The sequence below is a fragment of the Poecilia reticulata genome, chromosome 23 (assembly GCF_904066995.2).
Source record: "Poecilia reticulata chromosome 23, P_reticulata-male-v2, whole genome shotgun sequence".
In the NCBI taxonomy this organism is placed as follows: Eukaryota; Metazoa; Chordata; class Actinopteri; order Cyprinodontiformes; family Poeciliidae; genus Poecilia; species Poecilia reticulata.
The window spans coordinates 16,293,945-16,310,149 of record NC_088852.1 but is presented as its reverse complement, the minus strand read 5'-3'; the positions used below and the strand labels follow the sequence as shown (position 1 = coordinate 16,310,149).

At 40.7% G+C, this 16,205-nt stretch overlaps 1 protein-coding gene across 5 annotated transcripts in view; it reads right to left on the bottom strand.

Annotated features, from left to right (window-relative positions):
* Positions 1 to 16,205, bottom strand: part of ptprz1b (protein tyrosine phosphatase receptor type Z1b) — a 64,906-nt gene that overhangs the window by 9,915 nt on the left and 38,786 nt on the right. For 2 of the 5 annotated variants that reach the window (XR_532787.3, XM_008401422.3), the window contains exons 3-19: positions 14,156 to 14,335; positions 11,271 to 11,422; positions 11,097 to 11,192; positions 10,947 to 11,013; positions 9,961 to 10,118; positions 8,427 to 8,577; positions 7,423 to 7,607; positions 6,642 to 6,768; positions 6,494 to 6,561; positions 5,816 to 6,319; positions 5,504 to 5,681; positions 4,722 to 4,949; positions 2,696 to 4,042; positions 1,470 to 1,614; positions 1,301 to 1,392; positions 1,142 to 1,227; positions 4 to 24 (exon numbers count right to left, since the gene is read on the bottom strand). Coding sequence is in view for 4 of the 5 variants with exons in the window: in XM_008401422.3 (XP_008399644.1) it covers positions 4 to 24; positions 1,142 to 1,227; positions 1,301 to 1,392; positions 1,470 to 1,614; positions 2,696 to 4,042; positions 4,722 to 4,949; positions 5,504 to 5,681; positions 5,816 to 6,319; positions 6,494 to 6,561; positions 6,642 to 6,768; positions 7,423 to 7,607; positions 8,427 to 8,577; positions 9,961 to 10,118; positions 10,947 to 11,013; positions 11,097 to 11,192; positions 11,271 to 11,422; positions 14,156 to 14,335 (3,785 nt within the window). In the remaining variant the exon portion in view is untranslated. The remainder of the gene's footprint in view (positions 1 to 3; positions 25 to 1,141; positions 1,228 to 1,300; positions 1,393 to 1,469; positions 1,615 to 2,695; positions 4,043 to 4,721; positions 4,950 to 5,503; positions 5,682 to 5,815; positions 6,320 to 6,493; positions 6,562 to 6,641; positions 6,769 to 7,422; positions 7,608 to 8,426; positions 8,578 to 9,960; positions 10,119 to 10,946; positions 11,014 to 11,096; positions 11,193 to 11,270; positions 11,423 to 14,155; positions 14,336 to 16,205) is intronic. The other 3 variants (XM_008401423.3, XM_008401424.3, XM_008401425.3) reach the window with 3 other exon arrangements.

Here is a 16,205-nt window from a genome sequence, read left to right as displayed (position 1 = left end):
TACCTCATACGACTCTTTCACAATCTAATGGAGGATGGTGAGGATGCGGAAAGCACGACGATGGTGGTGGAGATGGTGAAAGGAGAGTGGGACAGAGGGACAAGACGACAGACAAGGAGTCAGTGCAGGTCCAGGAATGTAGGGTTCAGATCCACACAGAGCGGAGGCGCCGAGTGGGAGTGGGGGCACACCATCCCACCTGAGCCGCCGCCTGCAACTCTAGCAGCTACGTTAGCGACGATGTAACATTATTCTACGGGGCAGGTGAAACAAGGCCTGGGCCTCCTAATAATTTAAGAGGTGAAAGCAGTGGTAGACTATTTGGAAGACAGAAACACTGTTACACAATGAGAGGGAGACACAGGAGACCAATCAGTGCCTTGCAAATGCATCCATTCAACCTGGAGGCTTCTCACCGAGCTGCAGCCACAAACTTCAATGTGTTTGCAAGCTACTGGGAGATGAAAGGGAAATGTTTTGACGTAGAAATGTACAGGATTTATACTCCAGTGATCTTTCCCAGTACTGATGAAAAATAACATTAAAATGAACCAAACCCTTTGAAAAACCTGTACCACCCTTTTTGCCTGTGATGGCACTGCACCAAGAACTATAAAAAAACAACACAAAATCTTCTGAAGAAGAGAGAGCATCAGAGTTTGATTGCGCTTTCACACCTCCGCAAAAGAACTGGAGTTTAATTAAAGTGGACTAAACAGGAGTTGAGTCTGCTTTAATGATGGAAAACAACAACAAACAGAAGTTTGTGGTTGGAACATGAAAAATGAGAAATAGTTTAGGGTAATAATAGTTTTGCAAGGCACTGAACACTTCAAAGAATCAAATCTGCATGTGTGTGTGAACGGATCATGTGTGGAAGTATCATACATGCAGATGTGTCCTTGATTCATACTGAAAACCACCATCAGGGAGTTTTCTCCTAACACAAAATATTATCATGTGGCTGCCAAAAACAAAAAAAACAAGAACTTCCCTGCGAGTTAAAGCATATCTTTTTGCACACAGAGTTAAATTAAATTCCAAAAGCTCATGATGTTAAAAAGAAACATGGATGCACATTAGGGAGCTGAGACAAATCATTCCACCCGTTTTCCTTTCATGTGGATTTAATGTGACACACCTCAAACTCCCTGGAGAAGGTGTTGGTGCTGTGGAGCTCCAGGACTTGCTTCACAAACTGCTTCACCGTCAGCGGCTCATGGCAATCTGCAACACCAGACTCTCAGTTTGTCTCAGTGGTTAACGAGGTGAAGAGAAAGACCCCCCCTGACTGACCTACCTGTGGAAAGCAGCAGAGGCGTGGAGGGAACAGACAGGACTTTAGGTGACGCGGGGTCATCCGGGTAGAAATTGGCTGCCTGAAAACAGTTTCTGGAACCAGAGACGTCAAATCGCTCGTGAAAAGATGGTCAGGCACGATGTAGAATGGACAGGGTGTGTGTTTGTACCTCCAGTAGATGAGTATACCCACTAGCACCAGCAGACAGAGAGTGGTGAGAGAGGAGACGACAGCCAGAGGAACGACTGTCCTCTTGTCCTTCTCCACGCCTTCAACCAGCCCCACCCGAGACTCGTGGCTGCTGTTGCTGCCCTCTGAAACAGAGAAGGAAGTCCTACATGCTCATGTTGCACATCAGAAAGGTTTAGAGCTGCTACCAAGAAGACGAAAATACAGAATTTTGTCCTCATGAAGACTCATGTTAGCTTCTTAATGAAACTAACACTCTAGCTTTAATTTTAAAGCTATATTTCTTTTAAATTTGAAACCTCATGGATACAATCAGCCTTCAGCCCAAAGGGGCGACAAAGCACCAAACAGAAACAAGTTAAAGAGCAGAAGGAACACATGTCCAAAATGGGTCAAATCAAACAACCCCCAACACAAAACGGTGACATATTTTATTACTTTAGACCTTGAACTTCTATGTAAAGGTCATAAAGCTTACTAAAGGATGTAGGAAGAATTTTGTGAGGATTTAGAAAAAGAAAATGGTGCTGCAACAAAAATCTGATCATGGTGACACTAAGGTCCAATCTATGTTTTAGTGTGAATCGCAGTTATTTTGAATATGAAGCACAGAGAAATGTAAGTTACCGTAATCTATGAAAATATGTGGTTTCTTTTCTTAAAAAATATCAAACTAAGGAGGCATTGCAGCTTCGTCCTTTTTATTTCAGACTACACAGCACTAGCATTTTGCCTTTCTTCTGCCTCACTCCAAGTGAATAAATATTTCAACTGAAAATATATGTTTTTACTGTTTTAAGTTTTTTATTCTTAGCTGTTATCAAGCTCATTAATTTGTTAAAAAATTTTGTGATTCTTACCAGACACAGGATAATGGTGAACTCTGTAATCAGAAGTCTGAGTTTAAAGTCTACAAAAGAGTCTTGGAAAGACCTCTGAGGCTGGAATCCTGGCTTTCTCGCCAACTCAGACCTCTAGGGGGAGTCTGAATTTTTTATTTGCTAATTGAAGTCAAGAAATTCAATGCAAAAGACAGAGATAGTAAGAGTAATTAAATTTCTCCTTCGGACCTAATTAAGTCTGATGGGTGAAGTAGACTCACATCTGCTAAACTTAAACTGCTTTGTAGTAAAGTTTTGCATTAACTACTACACTTTTATAAACCTTTCTCTAAAGAGACAAATTCAAACATTGTATCTCAGTTACCTCCCTTTTGTTCCAGGTTTCCTTCTTTAATGTCAGCGAACCTGAGCAGAGGGAAAAGATCCTTCAACACGGAACCTCCTGCAGTCTGAAACGACCCAGTCATGTTTGAGAAACGCTCCAAAGAGTCTTTAGCTGCACTTCCCTGACCAGCTCCTTCTGCAGGTTCTTCCTCTTCAGTATATCCCTCTGTTGTATCAACACTAGACCTCAGTACAAAACCTGGGCTTTCCAGAGTTGTGTTCTGATCCTCTTTGTCATTCCCAACATAAAGGTTCTGGTCATTGGTCACAGACCATGTTTGTGTCGATGCGTCTTCCCTGGATGTCAGCTGATGACTGTCTGCTCTTTCAGATCCTAATACTTCGTTTCTGATGTGTGTTCTGTTTCCCTTGGACACGAATCTGTTTTTGCGTGCAGCTTTGAAACGTTCCTGATCGCCATAGTCTTGCTTTGGCTTTACGTGATCATCGGCAGTCGCCTGTTCTCCAGAACCACTACCATCCTCAGCCCCGCTGCCACTCCCACTACACACCAACCCTCTGTGTTCAGGGTTCTCTTTGCCTTCGTGACTTCCACTGTTTTCCTCCCCAGTTTCCTCTCTGCTCATCTCATTTTCCTTCTCACTGTCCAGTTTTCTACTTACCCCACTTTTATTTCTTGCTGCTAATATTTTACTTTGAGGCACTAAGCTGTTTTCTTGAGTATAATTCACATTGATGCTAACAGCAGAACTTGAGATTGTTGAAAATTTAGCTTCAGCTTCAGCAACTTCATCCGTTTGTCCACTGAACATGTTGCTGTCATGACCAGAGCCCGATCCACTCTCCTCTGTCAAACCCAAACCTCCAGAATCAAGTGAAGACATACTTAAATTAGCATAAAGCTCATCTTCATTTGTATCTGCACTGGATCCCTCTTCATTGTTGTGAATCAGCTCTGACAATTCAACAACGTCTTGACTCCTGACGTCAGTCAGAGAATTGTTCTGACTGATTTCTTCGTGTTGGGTTGTCTTTGCTAGCTGGGTGATGGCTGATCCATAATTAGACAGCAAAAAGAGAGAGTTAGTGGTATTTACCAGATCTTGGGAACTCAAAATAGGAGAGATTGGTAGCTGGTCTAAATTTGGCTGTGAAGAGTTCAACAAGTATTCCAGGAGGGCAAGAGAGAGATGGGAACTGTTGGAGAATTTGGTGAGAGGTTTGAGAGGTAAAGGTGTAGAGAGTTCCCCATCATAGACAGACGATGTAGAGTTTATATTCATCTCTGTCAGGGAGTTGGATGAGTCTATGAAGCCAGAAAACTGGTCAACTGTTGAATCCTCAGTCCTGGATATTGGTGTATCTGCTGCAAGAAAAGCCAAAACAGAGGAATCCTTTTTCAAATATTACCTTTTTGAGATAAGAAATGTATTTGAAGAATGGGCTTTCACATTAGGCAAGCCAAGGAATTGCTGCTTTAAAGTGAAGAAATCCCAGAAATCCTTAAGAGTTGAGAAGAAGCAAGGTAGCAAAAAAAAGCCCACTAGAGAGCGCTGCTGAGCTACAGAAAAGAACATAGATGTAGACCAAGCCCCCAGCAGTAGATGCCAATCACCAAGCTTGAGTGAGTTCAAGTAGATTATTATGAGGCAGAAAACTCGGACCTCTTCGAGAAACGTGCTGTGCGATTTATCAAAGAGTCAAGCAGATTTCATTCAGAGTAACTTAGGAAAGCGAGAAGCCCCTAATTATCACCACAATCACAATCAGCATCTTCTTATTCCTCACGGCCGCCACTGGAATCCTCCCCATCACGTCCCTCTGATCACAGGGCACAGCACTGATTAGATGCACAGTTGTGGGTCATTAAAGGCAGAAATAAAAGTACCCACTGCAATCTCATCCTGCTGTTTGCCCATCGATACATTTGCAGCACCCTGCTGTTGGGTAAAATCCCTCAAAATGAAAATTAATAGCCATTTAAAAAGGGAACAGGATAGCTTAATGGGATGTGTGACTTTCCCAGAGAAAGTGTTATGTCTTACCATTGAACAGGGGCTGAGTGGTGTGCATCAGCCCTCTGAGCAAAGAGGAGGTGGTGAAGGATTTATAGAGGGAGTCGGACAGAGTGTTGCCCCCTGTTGCTGTCTTTTCTGTTATCCACTCTGAGGTAGGACTGGCTGAATCTGAGGTAAAGGATGTCTGCAGAGGTTTGCTTACAGCGGCTCCACTCTCTTCTGGGTTCATCGTCGAGTCTTCGTGCACTTCGTTACCTGTGGACAGAAAATTCATGAAAATGATGTAATGCAATGGAACAAGATGGGACACCGATAAGGTATTAGAAAATAAAAATAGCTGGGCAACCCAAAGAATACCAGCCATCCTCGTAGGATCTGGTAATTACATACACCCTGAGATTTTGTTCATCAGCACCACAAACAGATTTGGAGACAAGGAGCAGCAGCGGTTCTGACAGAGTCAAACTCACACTGGAAACACACTCAAGTCACTCTGTCCGTCCTTACAACCATAATCTTACACTTTATTCTGAATCGCTCCAGGAGGAACAAACTTCTCACTCTGTCTGTAAGGGACAGCCCACACACCTGCGGAGGAAACTTATTTTGGTCGCTTGTATCCGCAATTTCATTCTTTTAATCACCACCCAAAGCTTGTGACCTCAAATAACGGACCTTAAGTGTCGAGTGTCTACACCTAAGTGTCCAATAACTAGCTTTCAGTGTTCAGTGTCTACCTCTAACCCTAAACGAAGTATGAAACACACTTTTGAGTGATCACAAAGATGTAAACCAAAGTTAAATCTCACTTGGAACCACAGAAGGAAAACCTGTTGGAGGGTAGGTGATGACCCCTAGTGGAGAGCTGGTGACTGTGTCTTCATAGAAGACGTCTGTGACCTTGATGTCCTCCACTGGGTGGGTGAACAGCTCAGTCTTAGTGGGAGGGTTTTCACTAGCCTGTTCTGGTAGATCAGGATCAAATGGCTGTAAAATGAAGACATGGTGGACATGAACCCACAGTTAGAGAAAATGTTTAGATTGAGACAAAACTGTGAAATCTATTATCATCTCAGACCTGTTTTAGCACTCAGATGATTGGTAACAAAGTACATCCTGACCTGAGGTGACAGGACTGACAACGACGCCTCTTCTGTGATTTGCCGACGAATTGCAGGTGGCACGGTTGTCCGAGCAACTGGAAACAGAAGGCCTGGCTCCTCGGTTATCCGGTTAACCCAAATCGCACTGGTGCTGTCAAAACTTGGACTTGTGAACGGTGAGTTCGCTGGGATCAGCTGATCGTCCTCTACCCAGTTCTGGTTGCTTCCATGAGGGGTCAACCTGTTTGGGCTTGCTTTCTCCCTCATGTTCTCATCCAGTAGAGCTTCTTGTAGGTTGACGGATTCAGATGGCGTCTTTGGCGTTAACTGTCTGCTGGTCTGGACTGGAGTGTGTTGGTTTATTTGGGTTTGATCTGTGGCCTTTTTCTGATGTTGGGTAGGTTGGTTCTGGTAGACTCTTGTCTGGTCAGCTGGAACTTCCTCCACTGGACTGTGGTCTTCTGAAGCCACGTCCAACTGATTCTGGTTGTCTGGCCTCTTCGGTCCAGCTACAGTTGATCCCTACAGAGACAGAACTTTGTTTGCTTCAACATCCTTTAGAATGGACTTCAGATGCTCAATTATAAGCTATTGCCAAATCAGTGACACTCATTTGCGTAATAATTTGCAGATGTAACTAATTACACTGCAGATGTGAACAAGCCCAGTTGCAGCTAAGCTAGCAGACTGTCCTACCTCTGTCTGGCTGTCAGCCTCCTTTGTCAGAGGCTTCAGAGGCACCATGTCGGGGCTGGAGTCACTTTCTGGAAGGACAGGGATAGAATAAACATTCCTGTCCGTAGTGAGAGCGACAGGTAAAAAGAGCTCCAGTGTCGGTTCGTACCGGGGTCTTCTAATGGCATGTCAACTATAATCTGATCGCTCCATCGTCCTTTGAGCCTGTTGGTGCAAATAGCCACCACCTGAACCACATAGCTGCTATTAGCTAGCAGGCTGGAGATAATGGCACCCTGGAAAAAAGGAAAATCACACAATTTGGTCAAAACGAATCATTGTCAAAGCTCTTCTTCAAGACACAAAACAAGTTTTTTCTTTATTGACGCCACACATTTCCACTTGGGTTGAAGTCAGTGCTTTGTGCAGATCAGTCAATAAAGTTCACTGTGTTCTCCTGCAGGTAGTTCCTCACCAGGAGAGCCATATGTTTTAGGTCACGACTTCTTCCATCTTAAAAAGAGTCCCAGCTGTGGGTGGCCAGTGGAGGCCGTGTTCTTTGGATTATAAGCAATGTCTCTGTGGTCACAGAGCTCTAGTTTCGCTCATCTGAACAAAAGACATGCTTCCAGAACGCAGGGTGTCTCTTTGAAATACAGGTGGCTGTGTTTCAACTGGTTTGCTGTTCGTTCTTGTGAAGAGCTCCAGTCACTGTCTTTTTGAGATGATAATTCCTAACTTGAGTTATCAGCCCATTTCACAAAACACTTCATGGAAATGACTGATAAGGCAAAGGTAACAGGGCACTGACGCTATTTTCATCAATTAACCGTTGATGTGCCAGATGTAGCGGTGAGGTCAGCAGATAATGGAGCAAAAACATCTTCTGTAATTACAGTTACTACTGTTAACACTTTTGTCCCCATCCACCATAGACAGATCCCTCCTACCACATCTTGGTCTCCGTCGGTCCTGTACTCCTGTTTGTTCTGATCCCTGCCCTGAAGCCTCTGGTAGGTGACGGTGTACCAGTCGATAGTGGTGTCGAATACCGCGCGGGGGCGCTCCCACGTCACCACGATGGTGGTGTCGTTCTGAGCGTCGGCCTGGACGTTTTGCGGCTCCGAGCTGCACGCTGGAAACGGCAGAGATGAATATGTTCTCTTAAAACCTTGAATAATTGTGTGAATCTTCAAAATGCGGAAATAAATAGCTGACACCACCATTGGTAAACTGTCCTCATACCAACAAGAGAGATAATATGAGGTTAAGTGACTTGATAAAAAAATAAAATAAAATACAGAACTGCATTTTAAAAAGCCCAGTTTCATAGTAAGTGTGACATTGAGTATGTGCTGCAGGTGTGTGTGTGTGTGTGTGTGTGTATGCATTCATGAATTTGCTACAAGTAAAAAGAGCCTTTCATGAATATCTGAATATGTTATTTCAATTTCTAAAAGAGCTGCAAAATAAATTGCCTATCTGCTGATCGGAGCAGTGACAGTGTGCTACAAAGTGGCAGTGCTAAAGATCCACTTTGCTTCTGGCTGCCGACGAAGCAGCTTTATGAAGGTGGAGAGTGTCGAGGACTTTTTATGATCAAAAAAGCAGCTGACCTTAAAGGACACAGAGTTAGACACAGAATTCTGAACATTTCTCCCCAAAATGTTCAGAATTCAAAGTGGTGAAAAGCTCCAACTTATTTTTATACTGTAAAATGATGATATGTTGCTTCTACTGGGAGTTTAAAGAGCTGTTGGTTGATGTAAGTTTCCCAGTTTTGGTGCTGTAGTGTTATAGATCTGAAAATCACTGAGCAGGAAAGCATGCTATGCTGTGACCTTTGTCATCGAGGATAAAGCAAGTAGAAATATTATAAATTGACAAAAACATATTCATTAGCGCTGTTTGTGCGAGGCAAATTAGAAAATGTTGAAATCAGGTGATGACATACTGGGTGTGGGTACGTCCTCCACTCCGGTGTAGGAGGCAAACACCTGGCCCATGAACTGCTGCTGCTGCTCCCTGAAGTTGTTCTGCAGGTAATCCGTGAGCATCACATACCCGGCCTGCTCCATGGTCATCACCTCGCAAAACACCTCCAGCTGATGGGAGAGGGAGAGACAGAAACACAGGCAAGAGGAAAGGTTAGCCTGAGAGGAAACATGTTTCTGCTCTCTATGCTGCCGCCAAAATAAACCCAAAGAACTGATGCTTGAAGAGGCTCATGTTGCTGCCAGGCTGCTCCATTTCTGGTTTGCATGATTGTGGCTGTGTCATGTTTTGCCTCCCTGCTTCAATCACGAGCATGTTCACAAACGCAATCCACACAACAAACCAGTGTTTGTTCTCCATTATTCTGCAACAATGAATAACCGCTACATAGCGTTATTCATTGTAACACTGCGTAGCGTCAAAGGGAGAACTCAGTCGTCTTCAGTGTGAAAACCAACCGACGTTTCAAAAAAAAGAAGCAAGCGCAGCAGGAACAGCCTGTCTGTGAATAGATCTTGACTGAACCTTTTGCTTTACATCACTTTAGTGCAAAATTTTGTCTTTGTTGATGTTAGCGACAGCTAACCAGCAACAGGCTAAAAATCCCAGGATCTGAATCCCACAGCTGGTTCAGATTCTGTTGCGTTTAAATGATTGGTGAATACCTTCACAGTGTCACTGACTGACACACACAACGAGATGCTCTTTGTTATTTATAAAATCGGTGCGATATTTATTTTTTATGCTTAAGCTAAAGCATAAAAAAAAGTTAATGTAAGAAAAATCCTACTAAGGTAGTATCTGAGTTCATCAGATTCACTATCACTGACAGCGGCGGTAAACTCAAAAGAATATAAAAACTGAATCATAAAGTTCCTTTCAATAACCTGGTGTCTGCACACTTCAACTAAAAACAACCATAACATTATTTTTTTTCCTTCCTATTTAGTTGGATTTTTACTTGAAATGTACAATATATCTTATGTGTAATGTGACAAAGGTTTTTCAGTAATTTATCAAAGTTTCTTTTTCTTTTCATCAAACACCAGGATTTTTAACAACGTTATGTAACTTTGAAGTCACTTATTATTACAATAAATATCATAACAAATATTCTAATTCCACTTAATTTCATTATGGTATTAAAAACATGCCTCATTTACATTTATTGTTAGTTCTGGTGGCTGTTAGAATAACTCTGCGACCTCCTGCTGTTAAATATTATTGACTATACTCCTTTGTTTTTGCAGTTTACTATAAACAGATTATGAAAAAATCTTTCACACTACAACTCAACAAAGTCGCACTAAAGTTGGCAAACTCTAGGTGTCAACTTGTCACATCATTGCTTACAATACAATAAAAAAATGCAGCAACTGTAAGAAAACACTGCTCATCCCAACTTATAAAAAGATTTGGTTATTTTATACATTCTTAATGTTTGTTCTTCCTAAAACTACAAAAAACAGGCAACACATTTGAGAGAGACTGACCTGTGCTTCTGATATGGCCGCCGTGTGTTTAAAGACGATCCATTCTACCGATTCAGAGCAGGGAGGAGTGGTCAGCGAGCCGTTGTAGATGTAGTACTTTTCGGTGACGTTGGGCAGGAGGGAGCTCAGGGTGAAGGCGTCCACCGATCCACTCTTACCTGGGGAAATTAATCTCTGGAGTCAAACCTCAAGTCTTACCGTTGTGCTGTCTAGTTTGTTTATAACACAGAATTTCTGTAGGCTATTCATTCAAATCATTATCCTTATCAGAAGAGCTAATGTTACATTAAAAAATATTAACTGCTGATGCACAATATGTAGGCACTAACATTGATAACAGCCAAAAAGAGTAATTTTTTTTTTTTTAAGTATCGGTCTGATAAATACAATTTGGTATCATTTGGTAAGATACTGATATTAGCCTAAAGTTTCACTAATAATAACCACTTTGCATTATTTCAAATATTGATAAGGTGTAATATACTCAAACAAAAACATAAATATATATTTTTATTCCAAGAAAAGTAGTAGAAATAAGTGAACATTAGCTTATGTCAAATTTCTGAATGAATCAAACAGGAAGTGCTTTTACTTTGCAGAATCATTACTGTCTTTATATTAATGTTCATGCTAATGTGAATATATTTACAATAACTGTAACTGACTAAGCAGTTAAACAATATCAACAATAGAACAAAAAAGACAGACGACAAATAAAATAGATTTAAAAAAACAACCCAATACATTTGGATTATCTACAAAGAAAAAGTGCCCAAAAAAAAAAAGTACAGTACTCTGTACTGTTTGAGTAAAAGGGCAAATAAACCTGGAGAAAACTGATGATATCTAGATCTCTAAAGCAGCAAGTATTCAGATTAAGAGGAAGTAGACCCAAGATAAAGCTATAAGCTTTATGTGTTTTATTGTAAAATATTTGCCATCTTTATCTTTTGTAACAAGCTCAGACTTTTCATGTAGTGACCTACCATATCTGCTCACACCACTGACTGCTTCCACTATAGGACTGAAGTTGATATTGTCCTCCAGGCTCACCTTGAAATGAAAGAAAGATTGTATGGTTGCTTTGTTTGAGGGGAGGTACAGAAACAGGTGGTTCCACGGTGAGGCCGCCTCACCTCAAAGAGAACGGCCAAGGCGGCCATCCGTCCTCCGTTCTCCATCGCGTCGTCTAAACTTTGAAATTCGTTGGGATTGTAACAGTAAATCTGCATCTGCGACACAGTCAGAGTTAACGTTATCTTTGGGTTTGAGTTGGAGAAGAAAATATGTGGCGTACTGCTGACACTTACCTCCAGAGGGTATTTCATCCCGTTCAGGCTGTGTTCAGACCCATCTGACGTCGCATTGCAGCGCCCCCAATGGAAGCTGAGTCTGGATACGCGAAACCTGGAACTCAGCCCTCCTCCACTTACAAATAAGTCCCCTTCCAGGTTGATAACCACTAAAATGTTCATAAAAACAAATGTTTAAAAAGAACAAAACTCCATCTTAATGAAAATAAATTTACTTTGGCTCCTTACTGGTTCATGACACAAACCAGAAAGCCCCAATAAAACTGAGTCTACTGGATTACCAAGTGTGAAAACACCCTGAGATTCCCAAAGTACGTTCCCCATACACAGGTACACCCTGAAATCTAAATAAAGACCACTGCAGAGTCTGAATTGCACCAGAAATGACCTCAACTCTGTGAGCAGTTGAGCTGGTGTGTAGATTTCTCACATCACTAGAAGTTCACTTGTGCTGAAACATTTAAATGCTCAATGATGCTTAACAAACGTGCCGTGCATCCTGACAGATTTTTATTCCACTAACACCCTGACAGAGCTGTTATATAAAATGTAGTCTTTGTGTGTCTCTCATGAGAGATATTTAGCTCTGGGAGCTATATCTGGGAGTCAGAGCGGAGAGAAGTTGCCTTTATGTGTATTGTTCATGCAGCCGATTGCACTCATGGTGTTGAAGCAGCATTAAATATACCACTCTGGGACTATTTGCTGGGAGAAGATCTTCTTTTCCCACCGAAGCAATTGTTATAGGTTAGCATGCCCATGACGATATGAATAAATCGATGAACTAAGCTAATAGCAAGTAGTTCTCACAAGCTTCTCTCATTAAAAGCTCTCAGATGTAAAGAAATCTTTATGAAACTAATTGACACACGCAAAAAAATATGTTGCATGAGCTCCTAATTTTGCATATGCCATTCATGGAACATAGGCGCAACTTCTACACAACTTTTCAGATATTTAAGCAACAGCCATTTGATAACAGTACTTCATGTCATGTTGTTTTGACTGATGAAGATTTACTCATGACGGTATGCAGAATGCTTGAAACTGAAGGTGCGTACTTTCTGATTAATTTCAATTTATTTAAAATTTGAAGTTTCATTTTCAAACGATGAGACTTTGACATCATTGCAAAAGTAATATAGCCGTTCCTGAATGCAACACTGAAATCCACACCCGGGATCCCAAAGGACATATTAGAATAGCTCCAAGGACATTTTTATATATTTTTTTTTACAGTTTATTTTACCAGATAAGTTGGTTGAGAACTGTTCAGGAAGCATCAAAATGAAAAGACTAATTCACCATAATCCCCTTCATAAAACTTGTCTTTCAATAAACCAGCATGTATAGCAAAATATGAAGCAGCGTAACAGCAGTTTCTAGGCTGAGTCAGTATTGCAAAAGCAAATATTTTACAATTACACATCAGTTGAGTCTAAAACTGTTCCCTCATGTCAAATATTAAGATTCTAAAACCTACTTTGCTTTTATGAAGGCTGTCCTAAAGTTTTATGAACACTTCGGTTTATATAGGTATAGAATTATGACTAGTTTATCATACAAGCCGTGTGAGATTTCTGCCATTTTCATTTTCATACATACAATGGACACACAGAGGCACATCACGACTTGCAGCTCAGGCAGTATTGTAGGGATGGAGAGGACAGAGTAGCTCAGACAGCTTTCATCTGTTTATCACTTCAGACATCACTTCACGTCTCTTCACATCGTCCATGCTCCCCCAGTCGCTTTCCTCCCTCCTGTTCTTTTCTCGCGACTCCTCTCTTCACCGCTGCCTCTCAGCACTGATCTTTTCTTTTTTCATTACATGATCCCTCAGTCGGTGCCGTCTCTCTCATTGCTCTTCTTGCAATTACATAGTCTCTTTTGCTTCTTGTTTCTTTCCCAACAGCTCACTGTGTCATTAATCTTGGAGCTGTGGATCGTTTTTTTTTTTTTTTTTTTTTTTTTTTTTTTTGAGGGGGTATATAAAAACTTAATCCTTTCACAGCTCAGGATTACAAAGTCTCGCTTTACGCAATCATTATATAAAAAATATTACCACATATTTCCACGGTGTTAAAGCTGCAGTACGTAATTTTTATTTTTTTTAAAATTGTTTTTGACGTATTTATTAAACTGTCACTATGTTGTGACAGTATAAGACAGATAATCTGTGAAAAGATTGACCTCCTTCTTGCAGAGCTATTATTGCCATCTGAAGAAATGCACCAAAAACGACCAATCACAGCCAGGAGGAGGGGCTTAGCGCTGTCAATCAATCTCATGTATTAGCTGCTAAATGTGATAAAGGCGGAGAACAGAATAGAGTAGAATACCTTCATCAGTCCCCCCAGGAGGGAAATTGACATTTCAGTACAGCAAGTCCAAAAGAACTTAAAACATAAGACATGGGTTGATGGGTAGGTGGCTGAGGCTGCAGTCATGGGAGGCTCTGCCCATTTGTAACAACTTAACTCTACAGGAAAACTATTAATTCCACATAATTGGTGGCTATGATAACTAGCCTTAACATTCGTTACAGGATCTCCTAGCTGCAGCATTGCATAGAGAATGGAGAGGAGGTGATTGGCAGCACTAAGACCCTCCTTCTGGCTCTGATTGGTTTATTTGTAATTAGTTCACAGATTATCTCACATATCATACCGCCATGACATAGAAATAATTTCAAGAAATTTAAAAAAATATATTTTTTATTAAAGTTACACACTGCAGCTTTAAGTACGGTTCTTGTACAGGAGAAAAATGAAGTTGTAGAGACACTGGCTTTACTAGGATACTCAAATGTGAGGATTCGCTTAAAGAAATCTTTCATTCTGGGGTTTTATACTTATGAAAGAAGGCGGCTTTAAACATACCAGTCTTCCCATTGTTTTGGATGGTGGTGGACTCTGATGTGGGTATTTGCCAGCCCTCTAGCTGCAGGTTCTGGAACTGCCTCCGGACCTGGGTAAACATCTCATCGATGTCCACAGGAGACTGCCGGGCGCCATTACAGGATGGGCAATTCTTCCCCCAGTTCTGCTGGTTCAGGCTACCTGTAGGTATGAAAACCAGCTTAGTAAGTACTGCTAAAAAAAAGGAGTGCAAGTCCACTCATAGTTGAGTTCAAAATTATTCATACCTCCGGTAGATTTGAGATTTAAAGTAATCTTTTTCATTTTATCATCATGCTTCCTTTGTCAATAAATTGTATTATGATACTGGAGTGTCCCTGCCAGAATCTGAGCTAAAGATTAGGGTAAAGGCATCTTTAAGCCTCAAGTAGTCTAATAATACATCATAATCTGATCTAAAGAAAATCAATAACATCAATCAGTCTGAAAAGGGTTACAAAGCTATTTCTTTTTGCTGTGTGATTGTTTTTTTATGTTTACATTTTCTTTGTTTATCTGGCAGTGTGGTGGTCAGAATTGTTGTCTGAGTGCCAACAATTCCTGAGATTTACTTTTACAAGTGAAGCATTAAGGCTTGTAGACATATAAAAATATATATTAAGAATTTCTTTGTGTGTATTTCAAATGGACACAGATACAGAACAGAAAGGTAGAAAGCTGCGGGAAAGATTTAAAAAGGAAAGGAGATAAGAGGAGAGAAAGAAGCATAGAGAGAATACAAGTCAATACCCTAAAAGTCTGAGAGAAAGAAACCCGACAAACAACATAACAACTACAACATCACTGAAAAGTACCCAACACTAGTCCATTTAAGATATATTTAGTGGCAGTCACAGCTCAATACGGAATGACTACAAAACCATTTAGGAACAGAGACTTTGGGATTCCAGAGAATTACAGTGGGAATCATTATCCACAGATGAAGACATGGAAAAGTGGGGAATTTTTTAGTGCCCAGTCTAAAATTACTCCAAGAAAGCATTGATTATTCATCTATTAGATCACGAAAAAAACAAGCTCAACATGGAAAGATACTGGGCAAAAACGGCATTCAGGGTGAAAAACATGGCTAACCAAAAATAACACAAGGATCTGTTTAAAGAGTTCCCCATATGATTTGAAGTTTAGAAAAATATTATGTGGACTGACAAAGCAAAAGTAGAACTCTTTGGAAGGCTGTAGAAAGATTTTTGAGTTTTTACTGCAGAGGTATAGAGTTTTCATTGTGATTATATGGTAATGTACAACACTAAAAAGTACAAAACTGTAGTAAACATGACTAATGCTTTTCATTGCTTGAATTAGAAAAAAATGGGTCTTTTATCAGTAGTTTGAGTATGTGCCCACTCACATGCACCAGCTACGCTCACAGCAAAGTTGTAGAGAAAAGAATCCAAGGTCAATGAGCCACTCAGTGAAGTGGCAGGGGGCGTATTCTCTGAACATTTTTTTTATGTTTATGGCTAAATGAGCTTTTGGCTGAATAATATTCTACATGTTTGTCTTTGTTTTATTTTTTATTTTTTCCAAGACAGTGCAGCATGGATTGTGCTGGAAGTCACTGATGTGGTGTTGGTGTGTGTGTGTTTTTTTTTTTGTTTTATAAGGATGCTTTTCACATGAATTATGTAAGAGAGGATGAACACACGAAAACACAGAGACAAACAAAACTCAAAGCCAAACCAGCAGCAGCACAACATTCAGTCAGAGGGCCGTAACATAAAAGACAAAGCCAGCGTGCTTCTTCATATGTTAAAACTTCATTAAAAATGAACCTTATGTGAAATGCAACAAAAAAAACCCAGCAACTTGTAAATAAAATATGAGCACATGTCAATATTGTAGGCTCTTGGCTGAAATTCCAGACAGCGATTCTGTGTGTTTGTGTGAATTTATTCATGATAGCGCGCCTGATCTGCACCTGCATTCAGTCACATGATCACAGCCGTCTGCTGGATGCATATGGTTTCGTTTATTATGTCTACACATTTGTGTTTGTAGGATTGACACT